This window comes from Cervus elaphus, chromosome 29 (assembly GCF_910594005.1).
Source record: "Cervus elaphus chromosome 29, mCerEla1.1, whole genome shotgun sequence".
NCBI lineage: Eukaryota > Metazoa > Chordata > Mammalia > Artiodactyla > Cervidae > Cervus > Cervus elaphus.
In genome coordinates this window covers 57,104,194-57,126,081 of record NC_057843.1, presented here as the reverse complement: position 1 = coordinate 57,126,081, position 21,888 = coordinate 57,104,194, and the positions used below count along the sequence as shown (strand labels likewise).

At 53.7% G+C, this 21,888-nt stretch overlaps 2 protein-coding genes across 3 annotated transcripts; one reads left to right on the top strand and one right to left on the bottom strand.

Moving 5' to 3' along the window:
• Positions 1 to 8,356: 8,356 nt before the first annotated feature.
• On the top strand, positions 8,357 to 15,466 carry CD72 (CD72 molecule). Of its 2 annotated transcripts, none has more exons than XM_043891147.1 (9): positions 8,357 to 8,567; positions 8,677 to 8,765; positions 9,350 to 9,425; positions 9,592 to 9,681; positions 10,015 to 10,350; positions 13,318 to 13,466; positions 14,098 to 14,216; positions 14,909 to 15,052; positions 15,326 to 15,466. In XM_043891147.1, the coding sequence occupies exons 1-8, from the start codon at positions 8,486 to 8,488 to the stop codon at positions 15,045 to 15,047; spliced, it is 1,080 nt and encodes a 359-aa protein (XP_043747082.1). In that variant the 5' UTR covers positions 8,357 to 8,485; the 3' UTR covers positions 15,048 to 15,052; positions 15,326 to 15,466. The 2 variants fall into 2 exon arrangements, with proteins under 2 accessions (XP_043747082.1, XP_043747083.1); XM_043891148.1 differs by having other exon boundaries at positions 8,553 to 8,567; positions 8,677 to 8,778; positions 9,335 to 9,425.
• A 115-nt stretch (positions 15,467 to 15,581) lies between these two features.
• Positions 15,582 to 20,897, bottom strand: TESK1 (testis associated actin remodelling kinase 1). Its single transcript, XM_043891146.1, has 10 exons — positions 19,636 to 20,897; positions 19,391 to 19,512; positions 19,211 to 19,259; positions 18,554 to 18,700; positions 18,129 to 18,211; positions 17,878 to 17,968; positions 17,568 to 17,651; positions 17,328 to 17,417; positions 17,100 to 17,214; positions 15,582 to 16,773 (listed from the first exon to the last, which is right to left on the bottom strand). Exons 1-10 carry the CDS (start codon positions 19,852 to 19,854, stop codon positions 15,881 to 15,883), a joined length of 1,893 nt encoding a protein of 630 aa, XP_043747081.1. The 5' UTR covers positions 19,855 to 20,897; the 3' UTR covers positions 15,582 to 15,880.
• Between the last annotated feature and the right edge of the window lie 991 nt (positions 20,898 to 21,888).

Genomic DNA, 21,888 nt, shown 5'->3' with positions numbered 1-21,888 from the left:
CCTTCCATAGACTGTCTAGCTCTTAGAGTTAGTTGCTCAGTTGTTTCTGACTCTTTGCGACCCCATGGACCATATAGCCTGCGAGGTGCCTCTGTCCTTGGGATTTCCCAGGCATGCATACTGGAATGGGTTGCTATTTCCTTATCGAGTAAGGGCAATTTCCTATAGGGCTTCCCTTGTGGCTCAGCTGGTAAAGAATCCACCGGCAATGCAGGAGCCTTGGGTTTGATCCCGGGTTGGGAAGATCCCCCGGAGAAGGGAAAGGCTACCCACTCTAGTATTCTGGCCTGGAGAATTCCATGGACTATATAGTTGATGGGGTCTCAGAGAGCTGGACACAACTGAGAGACTTGCACTTTCACGTTCCTGTAACAAATCAATTTTCTTTTTTTTGGACACAGAGCAAGCTTTATTCAGTGGCCAGAGAATGGAGAAGCAGTAACTAAGTTCACAGATCAACTTCTCATCCACATGGGGAAAGGCATTTAAATTTAAAGGGTAAAGATAAAGGCAGGAGTTGTTGTTTAGTTACTAAGCTGTGTTGAACTCTTTTGCAACCCCATGGGCTGTAGCCCGCCAGGCTCCCCTGTCCATGGGAATTCTCAGGCAAGAATGCTGGAGAGGGTTGCCATTTCCTTTTCCATGTAACAAATCTCTTAATTGAAAAAAAATTATGTGTGTATATGTATGTGATAGTCACTCACCTGTGTCCGACTCTTTGTGACCCCATGGACTGTAGCCCAGGCTCCCCTATCCATGGAATTCTCTAGGCAAGAATACTGGAGTGGGTTGCCATTTTCTTCTCCAGGGGATCTTCACAACTCAGAGACCGAACCCATGTCTCCCGCATTGTAGGCAGATTCTTTACCATATATATATGTATGCATGTATACGCATACCCTAATGGTCTGCTTGTCTGTGCCATTGTTTATTGAGATATAATTGACATACAGCATTATATAAGTGTAAGATGTATAATGTGTTGATGTGATACATTTATATATTGCATTATGGTTACCACCATAGTTAGCTAACACCTCTATTATGTCACATAGTTAACATTTCTTTTATGTGGTCAGAACAGTTTGAGCTTTGACTGATATACTAGATGAAAGATATATAAGCTTTCACTGTATTATTCTTTCAACTTTCCTTTAGGCCTCAAATTTTCAAAATAAAATTCTCAGGGGGAGGGAAATACAAAGGATCTTACATTAATAGAAGAGTAAATTCAACTGGTTAGCAAACTTGAAATATGTTCAGGTTTGTTAGGAGTCAGGGACATGCAATTTAATAAGGAGGTACCACTTAATGTCCACTCGGGAAATTTCCCCAGTGGAAAACTGGGGCTCACAGTTCCCGGAGGACTCTGAAAGCCAGGGTAGACCATGTGCCCCCAGAGTTAGCCCCCCAGGGTGAGCTGCTGGGATGTATACCAGTTCCCACCAGTCATCAGTTAAGAGCTGATCTGGCAGGAGGCACTGATTTCCAGCAGCTTCTCACTGCCTGCCAATAAAAAGCTGCAAAGATCCTGGCAGTTGGAAGAAATGCACCCAGTGGGAAGGCCCGAGGGCCAGGGATGTCTGAGGCTCTGTGTGCCTGCCCCTGCATCGCTCAGGTCCATTCACGCCCCTCCTGAGGTCACATTGTGACCACGTCTCCAAGGTCACAGCTTCTCACAAGCGGAAGAGGAGATGGGGCTTCTTTGGTGGTCCAGTGGCCAAGACTTCATGCTCCGCATGTAGGGGGCCAGGGTTTGATCCCTGGTCAGGGAACTAGATCCTGTCCACCACAGCTAAGCCCTGAGCAGACAATGACATAATTTTTTTTTTTTTTTGGTAAGTGGAAAGGTATAAAAAAAGAGGAAGAAAAACTTACTCTAGGAGGGTCAGTGGGACAGTGGGACAAATTACAACGCTGTGGTTGGTGCTAAGGCTGCAGCTGAGATCCTTTCTCCTGTACGTCCATTCTGGACTCCCCCTTGCTCTCAAGCAGCACTTGAGGGTAGTCTGGATGGCTTGGCCCAGGGGTAACCCAGATTGTCATTTCCAAGGGGGTCTGAGCCGTGGTGGCCATCACTGCCCGCAGTGGATAATGTATCACCGGGCACAGGGCACAGAGCACCAAGGGGTGCCCATGAATCTCCTGGGTCCTGACGCATTCCACCTGCTCCCATTAGGTAGCAGCAGTCCTGTCTAGGTTGGATTACCCAGGGAATAATCACTCAGCTCTAAGAGTGTGAGACAGGAGGAGCCAGGCACAACTGCTAAGCGTGGAGGGCTCCGGGTAGCACATCATCCCTCTCTCTGCATCCTTTCACCTTCTGCTCCCACTGCTACCTAAGGGCTCATCTCCACATTCTACCATTTAAATTCTTGAAAACTAAATTTTTTTTTTCCTTTTTGGCCATACCACAAGTGTGGCATGTGGGATCTTACATCCCTGACCAGGAATCGAACCCACATCCTCTGCAGTAGAAGCCTGCAGTCTTAACCACTGGACCACCATGGAAACCCCCTGAGAGCTAGCGTTTGATAACCTCACATCCTCCCTCATTTCTAGGCCAGTGACCCCAGAGGGGTGGTCTCTGGACTGATCAGCCTTGAATCTGCTGCCACTTGCTTATCTCAGTCAACTGCGGTCAGAGGGGCTGGGGGGAGGGTCACATAACACAACGTTGGGGGTCTAGGGCTGCCTCATCAGGAGGGGTCTGCCCCCCTTAGAAGGGGCTGTAGGTGTGGCCGGCACAGCATTTGGCATCCGTGGTGAAGCAGCTGTAGTCCCACAGGGCAGCCTTCTGTCACCTGCCCTCCTAGTCATACGGCTAATTCTTAGTGAACTTGTAGCTGACTGGGTGCAGTTCCGAAGTTGTAAAATAAGTGAGCTGACTAAGATTCCTTCAAGCTCCAAAATGACTGATAACTGCCTCTTGCCTCAAACATTTATACATACACTATCATTAAGCCAGGACTGCCTCCAACTGATGCTTACATAAATTTTTTAAGCCCCAAATTTCATTTCTTCAATATATGCTAGCTGTTATTACTTATCTTTATTATATCTCCTTCTGTGGTTGGAGCCATCATTTTGCTCTGCAGCAATGCTTGAATCATGAGTTTGCCTTTTGGTGTATTTGCTTTTCTTTAGAGCTGTGTGCCATCACCGTATATGAATGTGCTTTCTGGGTCGCCATTCAGGACAGAACCAAGCAGAGGCCTAAGGTAGTCACTGGAGACCTACTGGCCCTCTGGCTTCCGTGATCAAAGAGCTGCAAACCCTCTTAATGATGCTGTCAGATGGCCCATGGTCCTCTCTCCTGACTCTGAAGCGATTTAACAGACTTTCAGGGACACTTATGCTAAAATCGACATCTACAATATCTCCAGACAGGATCCCCTTAACTGATGTCAGATATCTAGACAATCCCATAGTTTACAGATAGGAAATTGTGACTTGCCCAAAGGGACACACTGTGGCCCTGCTGGCTTCTTTATCTATACCAAGTTCTTTCCATTACATCATGCTTCCTCCACAGTTCAGGGAACTTATCTCCTGCTACTTGAAAAAATTAGCATGAACTCAGTGGCTTAAAAAAAAAATACCAGTTCCTAATAAATGCTGGAGAAGGTGTGGAGAAAGGGGAAACCTATGCTGTTGGTAGGAATGCAAATTGTACAACCATTATAGAGAACAGCATGGAGACTCCTTACAAAACTAAATATAAAATTACCATATGATCCAGCAATTCCACTCCTGGGCATATATCTGGAGAAAACCATAATTCAAAAAGAGACATGCATCACCTCAATGTTCACTGCATTGATTTACAATAGCCAAGACATAGAAGGAACCTAAATGTCTATTGACAGAGGAGTGGATAAAGATGTGGTACATATATACGATGGAATATAACTCAGCCATAAAAAAGAACAGAACAGTGCTGTCTGCAGCAACATGGATGGGCCCAGAGACTGTCACAGCAAGTGAAGTAAATCAGAGAAAGACAAATATCATATGATACGACTTATATGTGGAATCAAAAAGAGCTACAAGTGAACTTATTTACAAAACAGAAATAGAATCACAGATGTAGAAAACAAACTTACAGTCACCAGTGGGGAAGGATGAATCGGGAGATTGGGGTTGATATATGCGCCCTACTATATATAAAATGGAAAACTAATCAAGACCTACTGTGTAGCACAGGGAGCTCTGCTCAATACTCTGTAATGATCGATATGGGAAAAGAATCTAAGAAAGAGGGAATATATGTATATGTATAATGATTCACTTTTTGATACACCTGAAACTAAGACAACATGGTTAATCAGCTATCCTCCAGCAAAAATTAAAAAAAAAAATACAAGTTTCTTATCTTACAGTTCTGACACATCTCACTGGCTTAAAGTCAAGGTGTCAGTGGGCCTGGTTCCTCTCTGGAGGAGAGGTGAGGATCTGTTATTTTGCCTTTCCCAGCTTCTGGAGGCTGCCCGCATTCCTCAGCTTGTGGTCCCCTTCTTCTGCCTGCAGCATCTTATTCATGTCACATCTCTCTGCCCTGTCTTCCAAGGGGCAGGAACTTTCAGGAACCTCTTTCCTCCCATGGCCCTGAAAACTTCTTCCTTTCAAGGACTTATGATTAGATTGACCTTCAGGGTAAAACAGGGTGATCTCCCCATCTAAAGATTCTCAAGTTAGTCACATTAACAGTTTCATCAGGCAAAGTAACCTATGCACGGGTTCTGGGGGTTAAGATTGTGAACACAGGGGCGAGGCCACTTTTCGCCTATCACACCCTGTCCCTAGATCAGAGCCTCCTGGAGTCAGTGGGTTACGCTAATGAAGGTGGACAGAGCCTGACTTTCAGAGTCTTGGGAGACTTCCTTGACTTCCTGATATTAGCTGCACTTCACCAAGCCCTTTTCCACACAGCAAATTCTTTCCCGATGCTCCGAGCTGAGCCCCCTCCTCTTGTCTACCGTAGAACCACTCCCTGAAATGAGCATGCAGGATCAGGAGAGGACACAAAATGGGCTCTGGTGTTTGTCCTCTAGGATCTCAGCTGAAATTATGATCCTGGAAAAGCTGAAATGTACAGCACTGGCCTCTCAGCTCTGAGAAGCCCCCAGGCATTCCTGACATTTGAGCAAGTGAGGTGTGGCTCAGACTTTCAGATGTCCTTTCTGATGTCCAGCCTCAAAGATATCACAAAGATACCACGTGACATATTTGGGGAAGGAGACAGACTCTGCTTTTATAACCATCTTCCATATGATGATCTAGGACTGAGGGAATGCAGAGAGTCATAAGGAGATGTGTATCCATCACTAAAAGGGCTAAAGAGGACAGAGACTCAGGCCAGCTGGCCTAAGACATCCAAAGCATTATGAGCGTGAAGCTCGTTCAACCCCATTTGGGCACCCTGCCTCCTGAAGCCTCTCCAACAGTCGAATCAGGCAGCATGCCCATTGATTCCTCTTTTGAACACATAGTGGTAGCTTGCTTTTGACATTTTACCTGGCACCCAGGCCCTGTTGCATACGGGTTCTGAAAACTGGGACGTTGTCTCCAATTTACAGAATTCCTGCAAGTGTTCCTGCAAATGAGTTCCACACCTGCTGTCCCCGCCCGTAAGCCCTGTGCCCCACAGATTCAAGTGCCCCGACCGCCCCGCTCACCGCAGCTGCTCGGTACCCTCCCACTCACCCTCGCAGGCCCCCAGGGCCCAGGAAGTCACAACATGCGCGCTGTGGCTGTCTGGGGAGGCCTTGACCCTGTTCCTCCCCAGCGGAGGGGGCTGGGTTGTTGGAAACTTTAGTCAAGCAGGGACAGTTAACAGCTGCTGGGAAACACCTTAGGAAACCATGCGCTTTACAAGAAGGAAACACTTATAGAATCTGTCCCCATGACCTTTAGGGACTTCTGAAGACGGCCAGTCGTTTCCCACCCTGGGAAAAAACCACAGCCTCCTCCGGGCTTCACCCCGCAACAGGCTCGAGCAGAGATGGTCACCCCGTACAGACACCCCGACAGCCTGCAGAGGCCCGGGGATGCGTGTGCGTGCCTACACACTCACAGCCTGCGAGTCACAGGCCTGCACACTCACACCCCCGTGGACGTCTGCCTCTCCCCCGACACGTTTCCCAGGTGACGAATCTATTCCTCTGTGTCAGTGGCACTTTTTCTGGGGCAAACGGGTGTCACCATCGGGCACAGCTCCCATCAGACCCACAGGCGCATCTCAGCGCCCCTCCACACACCACTAACCATACACTACAAGCTGCTAGCGTGTGTCGAGGACCGCTTTCCCCTTCCTTTTTCCTCCTCACAGCTGCGGTGATGGGGGAGGGGGTTCTGAGGGGGCGGATGTCACCCACTTGGGGTGGGTTTTTCCCAATTCTGTACCTCTTCTGTCCCAGCTTCTTCTCACCCGCCAAGTGGGCCCCTTTGGGGGGGGGTCACATCCTGGTAAAAGAACTTTAGGGAGCACTTCTGCTCAGCAACCCCACCCCCCATTTCCTGTCCTCCATCTGCCAGGCCTCCCGGTCCCTGGTCTTCCCCCACAACTGCCCCCCTTTTTTATTGGGGCTGTGTGTAAAACAACAGTATAGGGACTTCTTTTTTTGACCATGTCACGTGGCTTGTGGGGTCTAAGTTCCCTATCCAGGGACTGAAACGGGGCCCTTGGCAGTGAGAATATGGAGTTCTAACCACTTCTGTGGATGCTAAGTCACCTCAGTCATGTCCTCTTTGTGACCCCACGGAATGTAGCCCACCAGGCTCCTCTGTCCATGGGATTCTCCAGGCAAGAACACTGGAGTGGGTTGCCGTTTCCTTCTCCAGGGGATCGTCCCAACTCGGGGGTTGAACCTGAGTCTATTACCTCTCCTGCATTGGCAGGTGAGTTCTTTACCACTAACACCATCTGGGAAGCCTCCTCAACCACTGGCCCACCGGGAAATTCCTGCAGGGATTTTTAAAGGAAGAATTTTACTAGGAAAGTAAGACAGATACCAGTACCCAACTAAGAAGATAATAAAATCTTGGTTGGTCCAAAGTCTTCCCGCTCAGAACCCAGCCATTCTCCCTCTGAGAAGCTGCAGTCCATCTTCATTCCTATGCAAGTTCTTTGTTCGTCTGTTCCTTGACCCCCAACAAGATGCGTGAACAGTCAGTGGTGTGGGCACACACACGGGGGTGTCCCTTGCTCTCACCCCCAGCCCTGCCTGTCCCAGAGCTTCTGCCTCCTGGACTCAGCTTGTTCTGTCTAGCTGATATCAGAACACAGGGGTCGCATAGGCTGCCAGGCAGGATGGGATGAGGAAGGGGCTGATGGGCCACAAGGGTGACCTGTAGGGCACCAAAGGTGGTGAAAGATTGTGGAGAAAGACTGTGGAGTAAGAGCCTGGGGGTGTTTACACAGGAGACGCAGTTTGGTCCCAGGTCCTCTGCATCCTCCACAGGGCTGCCACACCTCCAGGAAGGGCTTGGAGTGAAGATTTCCCCAAGTGTGGGATTCCTGGCAGCTCTGTAGGACGACAGCAGAAAGGGAGCCAGGCCCACCCTGAAAGCCCCCAAACTAATGGAGAGAAAATGCCCACCAAGTAAGGGAACCCCATTCTGGGAACTCAGTGAAAGTGAAAGTTGCTCAGTCGTGTCTGACTCCTTGTGACCCCATGGACTATACAGTCCATGGAATTCTCCAGGCCAGAATACTGAAGTAGGTAGCCTTTCCCTTCCCAAGGCAGGGATCAGACCCAGGTCTTCCTCATTGCAAGCGGATTTTTTCCAGCTGAACCACGAGGGAAGCCCAAGAATACTGAAGTGGGTAACCTATCCCTTCGCCAGCGGATCTTCCCAACCCTGGAATTGAACTGGGGTCTCCTGCAGGAACTCAGATATGCTGGGAATCCCAGGATGAAGGAGAGCTAGGGTTCCAGACCAGGAGCCCCCAGTCTGATGGGAGGGTGGAGCCCCACCCTGGAGCAGTGATTAGGAGACCCTCTGTGGTCAGTTGAGCACAAAAGAGCTCCGACTGCACGTAGAAAGCCCAGGGACTGGGCAGCCAGGAAAGGAGTGTGGGGCAAATCAAGTGACCAGGGTGCGTTGTTGGAGCCCAGCACTGTCAAGGCGGGTCTGGGATGCAAGAAGGAGGGGCACGGCAAGATGCAAGGCCAGGCCTGAGTACCGGCTCTCTGACCCCCCCGCTCTGACCCGTGCTCTGGGCCTCAGTCACCCCTCCCCTGCCCCTCTGCCCAGGGCTCAGGGATGCCATTTGCTTCACTGAGCCCATCTGTCTGACACGGGTTCACATCTTCCTCTTTTGTGACTGGAAGTCACAGGGCAAGGCGTGAAGCCGTCAGTCACGGAGGCAACACAGAGCCTCACTGTTTGAAGGGGTCGAGGGGACGGGGCAGAGGGGAGAGCAGCCCCGGGCTCCTCCGGACGAGGAGGGGGACCAGTGGGAGCAGAGGTGCCCGGGACCATGGCTGAGGCCATCACCTATGCAGACCTGCGGTTTGTGAAGGCTCCCCTGAAGAAGAGCAACTCCAGCCAGCTAGGACACAGTAAGGATGGCTGCAGCGGCTCCTTGATTCTGCAGCTCCATCCTCCTTTGAGACCCCACTCCCACCCCACAGACCCCCATCCTGACCCCACCTTTCCTCTCCTCTCCAGACCCAGAAACTGATGAAGACGGCGAACTCACCTATGAGAATGTGCCCCCAGGCACAGGAGGACCCTCGGGCTTGGCTTCCTCTGGATTACGGGATAAAGCAGGTCTGGGGAGCCTGGGGGATGCGTGTTTGTGAGGGGCTGTGTTTTGAGTTGGGGGAGTCTATAGCATTCTTGGGAGGACAGTATCCTTGGAGAAAGGATGGCGGTCCTCAGGAAGAGAATGAGGACCAATCACGGGAACCAAGGAAGAATAAAGCTTCCAGTGGGGAGTGAGGGCTCTATGGAGGGATCAGGGCAGCCCTGTTGGGGTGCAGAGCTCCAGTGGGAAATGGGAGTCCCTAGGGAGAGGGGGGAGAAGAGAGGGAAGGGGGAGGAAGGGAGAGCACTCCTGGGGAGAGGGTTTTGGCAGGCAGATGAGTGGCCCCAGAGGGAAAGATCAAGGGAGACCCTGAAGGGTTATAGAGGGTCCCCGGGGAAAGGATAAGGCAAGACCCAGGAGGGGCACGGGAGCCCCAGGGGAGATGAGGCGCTCCGGAGAGCGCTAAGCTTGGCCCAGAGCGGGGCTGAAGGCTCCTTAGGACAGACTGGAGTCTCGGCGCGGTGGAGGGGGTAGGGGTGGGAGGAAGCGGGCATTTCCTCGGCTTTCCCACCTTCACAGGAGTCTCCCCCTTCCGCAGGGGCCCAGTCGGAGCAGCCAACAGCTGCCTGGAGCCCCGTGACGTCACCCGCTGCCGGGCGGATTCTCTGGTGTGAGTACCCGGTGCTCCCAGCCCCGCGCACGCCTCCCGCTGCCCAGCTCGTGTTCCACGGCCTTCGCGGGATGCTCTTTCCCGCGAGTCTCCACCCCTACCCCCTCGGTCTATCCATTTTCGTGGGGCTCACTGCACCCCCGCCCCCGCCCGCTGTCTCCCTAAGGCCATGCAGCCTGCATGCGGTACCTGGTTCTGGGCCTGCTCCTCACCTGCCTGCTCTGCGCGGTGGCTGCCACCTGCTTGGGAGTGCGCTGTGAGTATACTGCCCCTGGTTTCCCACTTGCCCGGAACCGCGTTCTCCCCCACTCTTCCCAACAGCTGCCCTTCCTCCGCAGGGCGGGAGTCACTACCACCACAGCCTCCGCTTTGGGCTGGTTTCTAGCCAGGTCTGTTTTCAGAGCACAGTGACTTCTAGATTGTCCTGACCTAACCCAGTGCCCCCTGAAGCTTTAGGCGGTCAGATCTTATATTCCATTCCAGCCTGTTAGGACAGACTTGCAAGAAGCAGAACAGGGACCGATGCTGAAGCCTCGGTTTACCGGGGCATGGCTGATGATGTCCTGAATCTCTCTTTATGGCCAAACAGATCTGCAGGTGTCTCGGCAGCTCCAGCAAATGAACAGGGTTCTGGAAGTCACCAACAGCAGCTTGAGGCAGCAGCTGAGCCAGAAGATAACCCAGCTGGGGCAGAGGGAGGAGGATTTGCAGGGGTCCAGGAAGAAGCTGGCCCAGAGTCAGGAAACACTACAGGTGGAACAGAAGGCCGGCCAGGCTACCAGAGAACAGTTGCAGGTCTGCCAGTCTGATTGGGAGAAGACGAAAGAGGCCTTGAGAAATAAGGAGACAGAGAGGATGAACTTGGAGCAGAGGCTGAACAGTATGCGGGAAAGACTACAGCCCTTCTTCAAGTGCCCCTCCCCAGGTATCTGCTCTGGGAAAGGGGAGATGGAGGACCTGCCATGAGCGATGGATTGCAGCGAGGGCTCTGTCTATTTGGGTGCCATTGAGTTGTTCAGGAAAGGGGTGGTGAACCAGAGTGCTGGCTGACACGGACATGAGTCGTGAAGCCTTTGCCAGCAGGGGGAAAGATCTAGCGACCTATTGGATTTAGGGTTCGATCCCTGGGTTGGGAAATCCCCTGGAGAAGGGAAAGGCTGCCCACTCCAGTATTCTGGCCTGGAGAATTCCATGGACTGTATAGTCCATGGGGTGGTAAAGAGTCAGACACGACTGAGCGACTTTCACTTTCACCCAGCTGTAAGGTGGGATCCTCTTGGGGAGAAGAGGGTGGCAGCCAGCAATGCAAATGATACAGAGCAGCAAGCTCAGGGCTCATCTGGCTCATCTCAGGGCTCAGGGCATATCAATGTCAAAGATCTGGAAACTCCCTGAATTTGGATGTGAAATTGATTGTTCACGTGTTTTTCTATAGAGAGGACCTATAGCTTTAATTCTTGCTATAGCTGAACTTCCCCCCAAAATTAAGAATTACTGATGGTTGTGGTACAGTCTGGAGTTGGGGCAAGGCAGCTGAGGCTCTCTCAGAGAGCTTGTAGGGCAGTAAACTAGGGTGGAATTGCTCACCCCTTTTGAGAGGAGGAGTGCAGCAGTATGTGGGGGTCAGGGAGGGGGACACACAGAAGGTCTGCCAAAGTAGGCTCAGGTTGAGGGAGGGTCCCCTGCCCAAGAGGACGGGACTGCTTGTGGACTGGTTGTCTAGAGGTTAGGCTCTGTCTAGTTCAGGGGCATCTGGATACTCCCCCAAAGCTTTAAACAAAGAGCTCATGTACAGACACCTGCAGCCCTGGGTTCTTTAACCTTCTCACTCTCTACAAGCCTCACTTTCATGCCAGTACTGCCCACCCCCACTGCCATCCCCCATCCCCACAGCTGAACCTAGACCTCAGCGTCCCACACCACACTTCCGCTGATAGGACGGTTCAGATCTTCGCTCTGACCACGACGGGCCCCCACACTCCTTCAACCTCACAGAGGCCTTCTACCTGCGGGCTCCCCTGTTTCCTCCCTTCTCATCAGCCATCACCTGTCTTCACTTCTTCCTCTACCCATCTTGATTTGGGGGCCTGTCCCATTACTTGAGCCAGCCCACCCACTCCTTGGTTCCAGTGTCCTTCTGGTATATCTGACTAGCAATATCTCAACTCTGGATGAACAGCCGTGGCTGCACCCAGGGGTGACAAGCTGAGCGGCCATCCTGCTTTGGTGCCACAGAACTCTAGTCTCAACCTCTGGTGGGACCCCACACACTGGCTCTCCGTACCCCACTACCCTCCCGCTCCCTCTCAGCAGGTGGCTCTACTCTGCCAGAGAGGAATTGCCTCTGTTTTCCACCACCAGTTCGTGTATCTATTTGCATTTCTGCCCATCCTTATCTCTTGCAAGGATAACTGCAACAGCTTGCTGAATGTTTTCTCTAAACATCCCTCCTCCAAATCCACTTTTCATATTGCAGCCAGGGTGATCCTTTAAAAACAAAAATCTGATCATGTCATTCCAGTTAAGATCATGTCAGTTAATTAATTATATCAAAAGTTATGGAATACATACTCTGTGTCCAGCACTGTGCCCAGGCACTTGGGATACAGCCAGAGAAAAAAATGCCTCAATGTAAAACCTTACATTGACTTTCTCTTGCTCATAATCTAAAAATAAAAAATTCTCAATCTGGTCCCCATGGCCCCTACCTACCTTTTAGTGTGCTGCTCATCCCCTCACCCTCATTCATTTGGCCACACCGACTTCTATATCCCTTTAAGTTGCTGTAGGACAGTAACTCAAATGAGTAGCTGAGTGGGGATGAGAAAATACGGCCAGAAGAGAGGGAATTGGAGGGGAAGGAATGATTTTTGGGGAGGTAGGATGGATGGGACAAAGCAGCAGAGAGAGGTGGGTTGGGATCAGGAGCACAGACTGGACTGTGGGATGTTAAAGAAAGAGGGAGGTTTATTTCTGACCAATAGTCAGGAAGAGAGAAAAGAGACTAATTTTGAGATGGAGGGGAGGAAAATGGAGAGAGTTCACATGTCAAGTGTCTGACAACTTCAACAAAGCAGGAAGCAAGGTTGTCAACTTGTGGAAGACTTGGAGGGGAAGCTAGTGGCTAGCAGCTTGAGGGATGAGGAGAAGTTTTGAATATGCGCTGGGGAATGTGTTAGGGAGCTAATGAGGCAATGAGATGAATGGGAGGCCCATTGATCAGTTGTTTATTGGGGACCCAGGTAAGGTTAACCAAAATGGGGGGTAGACTGCAATTGTTCAGAAATTGGGGATAGTACCACCAACCCTTTTCAAATAAGCCTCCCAGAATTGAAAAAGAAAAATTGATTGGTTGCTTTTTGGCTGTGCTGGGTCTATGTTGCTGTGTGGGCTTGCTCTAGTTGCAGAGACCGGGCTACTCTTCATTGTGGTGCATAAGCTTCTCTTTGCAGTGTCTTCTCTTGTTGCAGGGCATGGGCTCTGGGCATGCTCAGGCTTCAGTAGTTGCAGCACGCGGGCTCAGTAGTTGTGGGCTCTAGGGCACGGGCTTAGTTGCTCTGTGGCATGCAGAATCTTCCCAGACCAGGGATTGAACCTGTGTCCCCTGCACTGGCAGGCAGATTCTTATCCACTGTGCCACCAGGGGAATCCAAACCTTCTAGGTTTTAAGGAGTAAAACTGTTGAATGTTAAAGGCTTTCACTAAGAATGCACAGGTATGGCATTTCCAGGGTAGTCGAAGAAAAAGTGACTGCAAAGTTTAAGGGCCAGAAGTCAGTGAAGGACTGAGGTTCCACTCCGGGGACCATTGTTAGCAACGAGACTGCTGAGTGTTGAGATCCCTCTCCCGGGTCTGGGCGGCGCAGTGCTGTCACACTCTTTCTGATTTTTAGATTCCTGCTGTCCCTTGGGATGGATACAGAATGAGAGGAGTTGCTTTTACATCTCAGTTACTAAGAGATCTTGGTTGGAAAGCCAAAGCCATTGTAAATCTCTGTCCTCTGATTTGGCCAAAACCAGCGACAGTTCTCAATCAAATACAGTAAGCGAATCCCTATTCAAAGACTGTGGTGGGTACTGATGGGTAAAGGGACATATGTCATCGAGTCAAGGACGGCAGTGCACCCAGGGCGTTGCATCCCTTTTCTGTGCAGCCTCTCAGCACGGGGCTCCAGGTGGCCCTAGCTACTGATGAGGGCTGGCATGGGAGTTGAAACTTACAAGCCACCTTTACTTTAACCTGTTTTGCATCTCAGCTTTTTGGTCAGTTCTGGGCTGCTCAACAGGTTCTTTGAATTTCATGGTCTCCCAGGCAGACAGGTTCCATACATGGTGCGCTGGATTGTAGGGAATGGCTCCTTGTGACAAGAACCGTCCACAGAATGACTCTTCACAGGCTGGCGGAAATTCTTACCCAGCATGTGCGTGTGGGTATGCATGCATGCACGTGTAATGAGGGGTCAGCTTGTATCTGCAGGGTGGTACTTGAAGGGGGCGGGGATGGTCACCAATGAGGTGATGTCATGCACCAAGGTTGGGTACAGTCCTCTTGCTGAAGCTCATAGCCTCTCTAGTATTTCCTTCCCCTCCTCTTGACACCCCCTCTCTCCCCCTGTTCCAGTATTTCCCATCACTCCTCACGCACCTCTGGTCTCTTATTAATCTCCCTTCAGATTTCTCAGACTTATATCAGAAACTTACGGAAGGTGGTGCCACAAGGCGGTTCAGCTGAATCATACTGGGTTGGCCACAGAAATCGGTTCTGGCAGCCTGATCATACAAAATACAGTTGGTAAGTTTGTTAGGACTTTGGGGCAACAAAAATCCTCTATAATCCCTTTGTAAAGACATGGTAATGAACTCTCCTGCCAGGTCATCCTCTCAAAACTTTTGATGTTATAATCACCCATGTGTCCATTTCTTCTATTTGATTAATAACTCTCAGGGCAGGCATACTCTGTATTCTATCCCCAGTACCCAGCAGTCCCTGGTACATGCTTTACTTTAAAAAAAAAAAAAAAGACTAGTTTGGGACCTTATGTCATCTCTCTCTCAGAGGGATAAGTTGAGGATTTAGTTAAGGGTCACAGCTGATGAAGAACCTCGGGTCTTCTAACTTTACAGTCGACAAGGCTGCCCAAACTGAAGTTGTACTTTTTCAGTCAAGGCCACTTGGGGCACCAGAGTTGCCCCAGAGAAGTGAGAAAGGAAGTAACTGGGGTAACTTAGAGGACCAACCCCAGGGACACTGAAGCAGGGTAGTTACCTAACTGAAGTTTCCATCTTTGAAAACTTGGGCACTTTCCCCCTCCCTTGGTCCTACAGCCTCTTTGGGTCGGAGTCCAGACACCTGGCCCTGAACCCTCTCTCACACACAGCAGGCAGGGCGGGTTAGGACGTGGGTTAGGTTTGTGCGGGGTGAGAGGAGGGAGGATGGGATAGGAGGGCCAGAGCTTAACCCTGTGCTACTTCACTACCCTTTAGGTATTCCAGTCGAATAAAATGTCCCAAGCTAGAAACCAAGTGGATGAGTATGGATACAGCGGAGTGTCAGGCTCCTCTTCCCTCCATCTGTGAGATGTCAGCTTTCAGGTCTCCAGACGGGGACCACTCTTTGCACTGAGCTGGGTAAGTGTGGGGGATGGGACTGAGGCATGGAGCCTGGGGCAGAGGGTCTCACACAGAGGACAGGGGGAAACTTGTTCCTGGCGGTGGCAGCCATGTCACAGCCTCCAGGGGCTTGGTCTGCTTATGGAAGGGAGAGTTGGGCAGGGGAGGCCTGGAACTGAAGGGAGGCTGGCGATGTGGCTGTCCAGGTTGCTGGGGAGGAGGTGGGGTGAGCTGGATGAGCATTCTCAGTGGCAGTCAACCGTGGAGCTCACTGATGCTTTAATCCTCCAGGTACTCAACAACAGGAGCCTGTGCCCTTCAGCCCTAACCTGTAGCCTGTGGGTCCTAAGAGCTGCCTTCCTCCAGTGTGTCTTCACTCTGCCCAGACAGGGCAGACCCAGGCCCAGCATTTCTAGGCAAGCCTGCTGGAGATCCTGTCCTAGAAACTGGACTGTTCCCAGGGAACAGGGAAGAAGCGTCTAGAAGAGATTTCACCCCCCCACTCCAAAACCTCTCACAGTAGAATGGGTGGGGAGGGCGCACGGGCTGAGCGGATGGGGGCAGCCCGGAGCCAGCCAGGCAGTTTTATTGAAATATTTTTAAATAATTTGCACGTGTTAGTCTCGTGTGTCAGCAATGCGTTGTCTGGTTCAGTGATCCCCACGGGAGAGCAAGCCCAGGGGTTGGAAAGGAAATGTTCTGTTCCTCGCGTCCATGTTGAGCCTCCCCTGTATGGGGCAAGAGCTGCTCAGCCCGCCCAGGGCTGGCGCGGTCCAGCGTGTGCTCTCCGTCCTCACGGGGCATCCTGACGGCCAGGGTGGAGGCCAGAGACCACAGGCCCCACTGCTAAGAGCGTGCCCCGGGCAGCTGCAGGCTGGGGGTGGGTGGCTTGGCGTGGTGCCCTCGGTGGCAGAGGAGACTGCCCGCCTCACAGTTCAGGTTGCGGTAGCGGGCCACAGCTGGTGCGGGGCGGGGGCACATGGACAGGAAGCCAAAGCTGAAGGGGCCGAGGCAGCAGCCGGGGCAGGGCAGCCCCTCCTCAGGCTCCCGGGCAGCTGAAGGGGGCGGCGAGGGTTCTGTCCGCTCTAGGGCTGCTGCGCGGGGCAGACTATGCTGGGCCCGGTTCCAGGGCTCCCCTGCCCAGCCCTGCGGGGAGTTCACCACCACGGCCGGGGGGTTGTTGTTAAGGGGAGGCCCCGACCTAGGGGACCAGGGCTGCGAGGCCGGAGAGCAGGTACTGATGAAGTTGTCTGTGGCCACGGCCCTGGCCAGGGGCGGCTGCAGGGCTGGTCTTGGGGGCTCCGGCTCAGGGCTGCTGCCCTCACACTCCATCTGCTCTTCAGCTGATGGGCCCACAGCAGGAGGGCCAGGACCCGGCAGTGCTGTCTCCATCCGTCGGGGCAGCTCAGGGGATGACGGCAGCGAGCGGCAGCGGCGGGCAGGTGTCCCAGGCTGGACCAAGGTCTCCGGAGTGGTCACCAGGGGCAGCTGGGTGGAGGGCAGTAGCGATGGTGGTACAAGGGGTAGAGGGGCCACTGGCTTGCTGGGTGTGTCCAGGAGCTTGATCTTGCCACCTCTGAGGTCTTCCCGTAGTGAAAAGGGGTTGACTCGAGTCAGATTGTCCCCCCAGTTGGGGGGTGATTCTGGCGATGGGGGTAGGAAGAGGTCTGACCGGCTTCGGGAGAGCCGGGGGTCTGGCCTGGGGAGTGTGGCAGAGGGACCCCCTCTTGGAACAGACCCTGTAGACAGAGAAGTCTGTGGTCACTGTCCTCAGCACTCATCAGAGTTCCCTGAGGGCCTCATAAACTGGCTGGGAGGCTGGTGGGACTAGAGCTGAGAAAAGGGTGCTCTGGAAAGAGGGAGATGTCCCCGCCAGCCTCCTGTACCTCTTCTTCCCTTGTTCCCCTCCCTCAGGCTCTAGAATTAGAAAACTATATGCTTAGAGATGTCCTCTCACCGCACTCCCGCCCCCAACCTTCTCAACTAATAAAACACTCAGTCTCCTCAGATAATTCCGAGTTCTAAGGAAGAGAGGAGCAAAAGGACTCCAGTGGTGCTCACTTACCCTGACCGCGTGTCAGGGGGACCCGGGGCAGGGAGGCTGGCTCAGGCAGCTGCTCCAGGATCCACTCCAGGTGCTGGGTGATTTCAGTGAAGGGAGCACGAGTGCGCGGTTCCATCTGATAGGGAGAGACAAACAGCTTCACTCAGAGCTCCAAAAGAGTGTCCCTGAGCGGTCCTCCCATCCCCTGGGCTGGTGGGGGTGGAGGGCAGCGGAGAGTGAGGCTCTTACACTGCAGCAGTGGATGGCCAGGAGCAGGAAAGGCAGTGGGCAGTCGTCCCCTACCAGGGTCCTGAAAGCAGGCACATCCAGCCCAAAGTCCTGTGGGCACAGAGATGAGATGCCTCTGAGTCAGCCTTCCTCCAGTTTTCCTGCTGCCCCCAGTTAGGGCCTCACCCTTCTGGGAACCCTCCTTGGTTATGGACTGCCCGGTCTGGAGGGCGTCCTTTTAAACCTGGGCATGTCGCTCACCTCGGTCCGGGGCAGGTAGTCAGGGTCTGCAGGGACCCGGGCGATGAGCTCACAGAGGACAATCCCAAAGGCAAAGACGTCAGCCTGGGGCAGGAGAGAACGTCAGGGGTGCGCTGACAGTGCCATGGCAAAATAGGCCAGAAGCCGGGGGAGTCCGGACAGTTGCCATGTGTTGGAGGGGATAAGAGGGGTAAGGTCTTGGGTCTTCCGAGTATCTCGCAGAGCTGCTGAGGAACTTGGGATGGGGCCTTACAAGAGAATCTCCAGGGTCTCTGGAAGGCCTTGGGGACCTCAAGGGTTGACGTCTTACCTTCTCATCATACAGCTCGCCTCGCAACACCTCTGGAGCCATCCAGTACGGGGAACCCACCACAGCCAAAGGCTCCTTCCTTGCCCCTTCCCTACAGGGGCAGAGTGGTCAGGAATATCCCATCCAAACACCCTTCCCAAACAAAAAGGGGTGAGGTCAGCCCACTCCCCACCCCAAAGGAAATGTGCCTGTGGGCTTTGCTTAGATAAGGGCCTTCCGGGAGGTTTAGGGGGACGGGGCGTTCACCTCACCTATACACAGGAATCTTTTCAGCCAGCCCGAAGTCACCCACAACAGCTGTGAAGCCTCGGTCTTCCCGTCGGATCAGACAGTTCTGACATACACATATAGCATCCCCGCATACCCATCACCTTCTGTTCTCTGATCTCCCACTATGCACCTCAAAGACCTGTCATTCCAGAATAACCCCATCTTCTCTGATCTCCCAGTTCTCCAATGTACCCCAATCTTGCAGCGTCACCCATCTCTTGGTTTAAACAGAATGGTTCTCAGTCCCTCAGAGCACTCCCCCTCATCCCATTCCCCCATACTCCAATGTCTTGCTACCCCAACATCCTAATGTTGCCTGTTATCCACTTTCCAGTATCCATGGGCTAGTTACAATCTAATGAATCTCAAATCCCCTTTCACACCTCCACCCACCTGGCCCGCCTACCTTGGATGTGAGGTCTCGGTGGAATACCCCTTTGGCATGCAGGTACCGCAGGCCACGGGCGATGTCCAAAGCCAGGCGGAGCCTGACAGGCCAGGATAGGGGTTCAGGGGAGCTCAGCAGCTGTTCCAGGGTCCCCCCGTTCATATACTGGGACATGGGGGGAGAAGGGGAACGAATGTCAAAGCTTCAGTCTGTTCTCTAGGTCTCCCACTTTTAAGCCTGGGGACACTGAGGAGTATCACAAAGGTCAATAGGCGAGTCTGTGCTCTAGGGTCCACCATTCATATCCTAAGGCTGTCCTGACCCATACATGTACATCTATTTAAATTTAAATTATTAAGTTTAAAGAGAATTAAACATTCAGTTCCTGTCACACTAGTCACATTTCCAGTGCTCCTCAGCAACTTGTGGCGAATGGCTATGGTTTTGGACCGCACAGATACAGAACATTTTTATCACTGCAGAAAGATACGTTGTTGGACAGCACCCTTCTAAAAAGTACCAAGGATGGGACCAGCTGATGCCTTTTACTCGTGGTTTGCCTAAAGGGACGTTCTGGGAAGCCTCCCCTGATTCCTGCCGCCTCCCACTACTCCTCTGCAGATGCACGGGCCGCTGACTCCCTCTCCCCTTGGTGGTGAGGGGGTCTATCCTCACCTCTGTAAGAGCGTGCAGCTGCCCTTGGTGCACGCAGACCCCCATGAACCTGGAGGAGAATGGGAAAGATACCAGGGTAGGCTGGAAGAGTCTCGGCCTCTCCACAGTTCCCACTTTTCCCGCGGGATCTCTCCCCTCCCCCCCAGCAAGCTTCCCAGCAAGGGGCTGGGGCCCGCTCACCTTAGGATGTTGGGGTGCCGAAGCCGGTTCATCAGCTGCACCTCCCTTAGAGTGTTTCCCCGGTTACTGGGGAGCCTGTTCATTTTCAGCACCATGACTTGCCCTGACTGTCGGTGCCGAACCTGCGGGCGGTAGCGGATGGCTAGTCCCGCGCAGGTCGGGAAGACTGCCAGGGTCCAGGCCCCTAGTTCCAGCCTCGCGTCTGAGGCTCGGTCCCGCCCCTCTGCCCTCTCTGCTGGTCCTACCTTGTAGACCTCAGAGAAGAAGCCGGCCCCGATCTTCTCGGCGCAGTGGAAATCGTCCACGCGTGCCAGGCTGGACACGGCGCTGCGGAGAGCCCGGTAGGAGGAGGGGCGGCCCCGGCCCGGGCCTCCTCCCGCGCCCCCCGGCCCCGGGGGCCCCTCCCCCGGCGCCTCTCCAGGCCCGGGCCCAGGGCCCCGTAGTGGGGGCCGTTCCCCGGCCATGGCCGGGCCCCCAGGCCGGGGCCTGCCTCACATGGCAGGGTCCCCGGGCCCCGGGCAGGCCGCGCTCGCCATGGGAGCGGGCCCAGACGGATCAGGGGCGCCCGGGATCCCGCTCCTGCCCTAGAGAATAGAAGATTCGCCGAAGATCCTGGGCCCGCCCCCGCCTCGCCGGCTCGCTGGGCCCGGGTGGACGCCGCTCCGCTCGGCTCTGCGCAGGGCCTGGGCCTGGGCCTGGGCCGGGCGGTGGAGGTGGCGCTCCCGGGCGCCGGCGGGCAGGCGGGCCGGCTCCCCGCAGGCGGAGGCGGGCGGGCGGGCGGCGGCCGCTCCGCTTCGCCGCTGGGGCTCAGGCTCCGCGGCCTGCCGGGGGCGGGGCTGAGCCGGGCCTCTGATTAACTCCTTCGAGCCTGGCCGCCGGGCAGCGGCCACGCCCCCTCAGGTGCGCACCCCGCAACCGGAAGCCACTATGCCCTAGGCGAGTGGGTCTGGGGCGTCGGGGTCAAATGAGGTCAGGCCTGAGCTGAATAACTGAAGGGAATTAAGGGCTGATTGTGCGTACGCGCAGTTCAAATGTCTTTTAACTGCCCTGGGAGTCCTTTCTCCTCTCCCTCCTTCAGGTCACTGGCGGTTGACAACTCGGCTTAGGGAGCCGCGCGATTCCCGGGCTCAAAGGACCCGCAGGGCTGAAAAATGGATCCTTTTGGCCCAGCCACAAGCGGAGGTAGCCCAGCAACCTACCTACCTTCCCAGCCTCCGCCTTGGCCCAGCCTGCCCATTTCCCAGGTCTCGACCTTTACACCTTAAACCTCCGGACTCCCTGACACTTTCTACCTTCTCGGGGGGTGGTGGTGCCCTGAGACTGCAGCGAGCCCTCGGCCAGCCCATTCCAAGTGTGGCCCCGCCTCCTCATCCATCCCACCTCCCTCGAATAAAGTTCAGATTCCAGAGCCTCGTCAAGCGACCACCCAGCCTGCATCTTCCTTTTACAATTTCGTCCGAATGCCCCTCTCTCAAAAGAGTGGACTCCACCTGTAGGGACGCCCCTCTAAGCTCAAGATCCCACCCCTTAGCAAAACCCCGCCCCTCAAGGAACTCTTTTCTTCGGGGACTTCTCTCCGTGAGACCTCTCAGTATGACACCGCCAACCAACGCCAGAGGGTACCAGAACCCCTCAGAGTGACAGCCCTCCTTAGTGTGTTCCTTCAGCCCAGCGAGACCCCACCTCTCAGAGTGACTCCACCAGCCATTGTGACCCCTCCTCTCGACCTGACTCCTCCCCTCAGTGTGGCCCGTGTCAGAGTGACCCCTCTAGACAGGTACCGCCCCCATTACGTAGGAATCGGGTCTGCCGTCCCGGGCTGGCGGAAGTTCTGCCAGCGGCCGCTAGAGCGGCGCGAGGTCCCGAGTGCGCGCGCACCGCGTCAGGACCGCTGCGCTCGCCGTACCCAACGCTTTCTCTTCTCCGCTGGCTCCGCCCCCCTGTCCTCGGCGGTATAGCCAATCATCGCCTGGGATGGGTGACGTCACACGATCCCGGTGACAGGTCTGGGAAGAGAGGTGGTGGGCGTCGGTGAGCCGCTTGCCACCTAGCGGCGGAGTGGAGGCCGGCAGGAGCGGAGGCTGCGGGCCTGCGGCGAAACATCTGCGACAGAGCTTTGAGGGAGCGAGTCTGAATTCTTTTCAGAAACTCTAAAGTACTATTTTTATTTCTGTGATAAGCTGAAAAGAAAATTAATTGCACAGTCAGCATCCGTGTGGGTGACTACCTTCTAACAGAGTCTTATCCCATGTTTATGGAGTGAGAGCCTTGTATTACTTAATTGTTAAGAGCTAATGAGAAACGAATAAAGATATCTTAAATTATAAACAGTGCAGGAGGGTCGAGAGAAGGTCTCGGTACAAGGGAAGTTTTCGCACAAGGTAGGAGAAAGAGTCAGAGTGATTCACAGTCCTTCCACTGCCGGTATAGACAGGCCATATGCATCATGTTCATTCCTCCAGAGGCAATTTTGTCTCAGCAAAACAAGCTCATTTGTC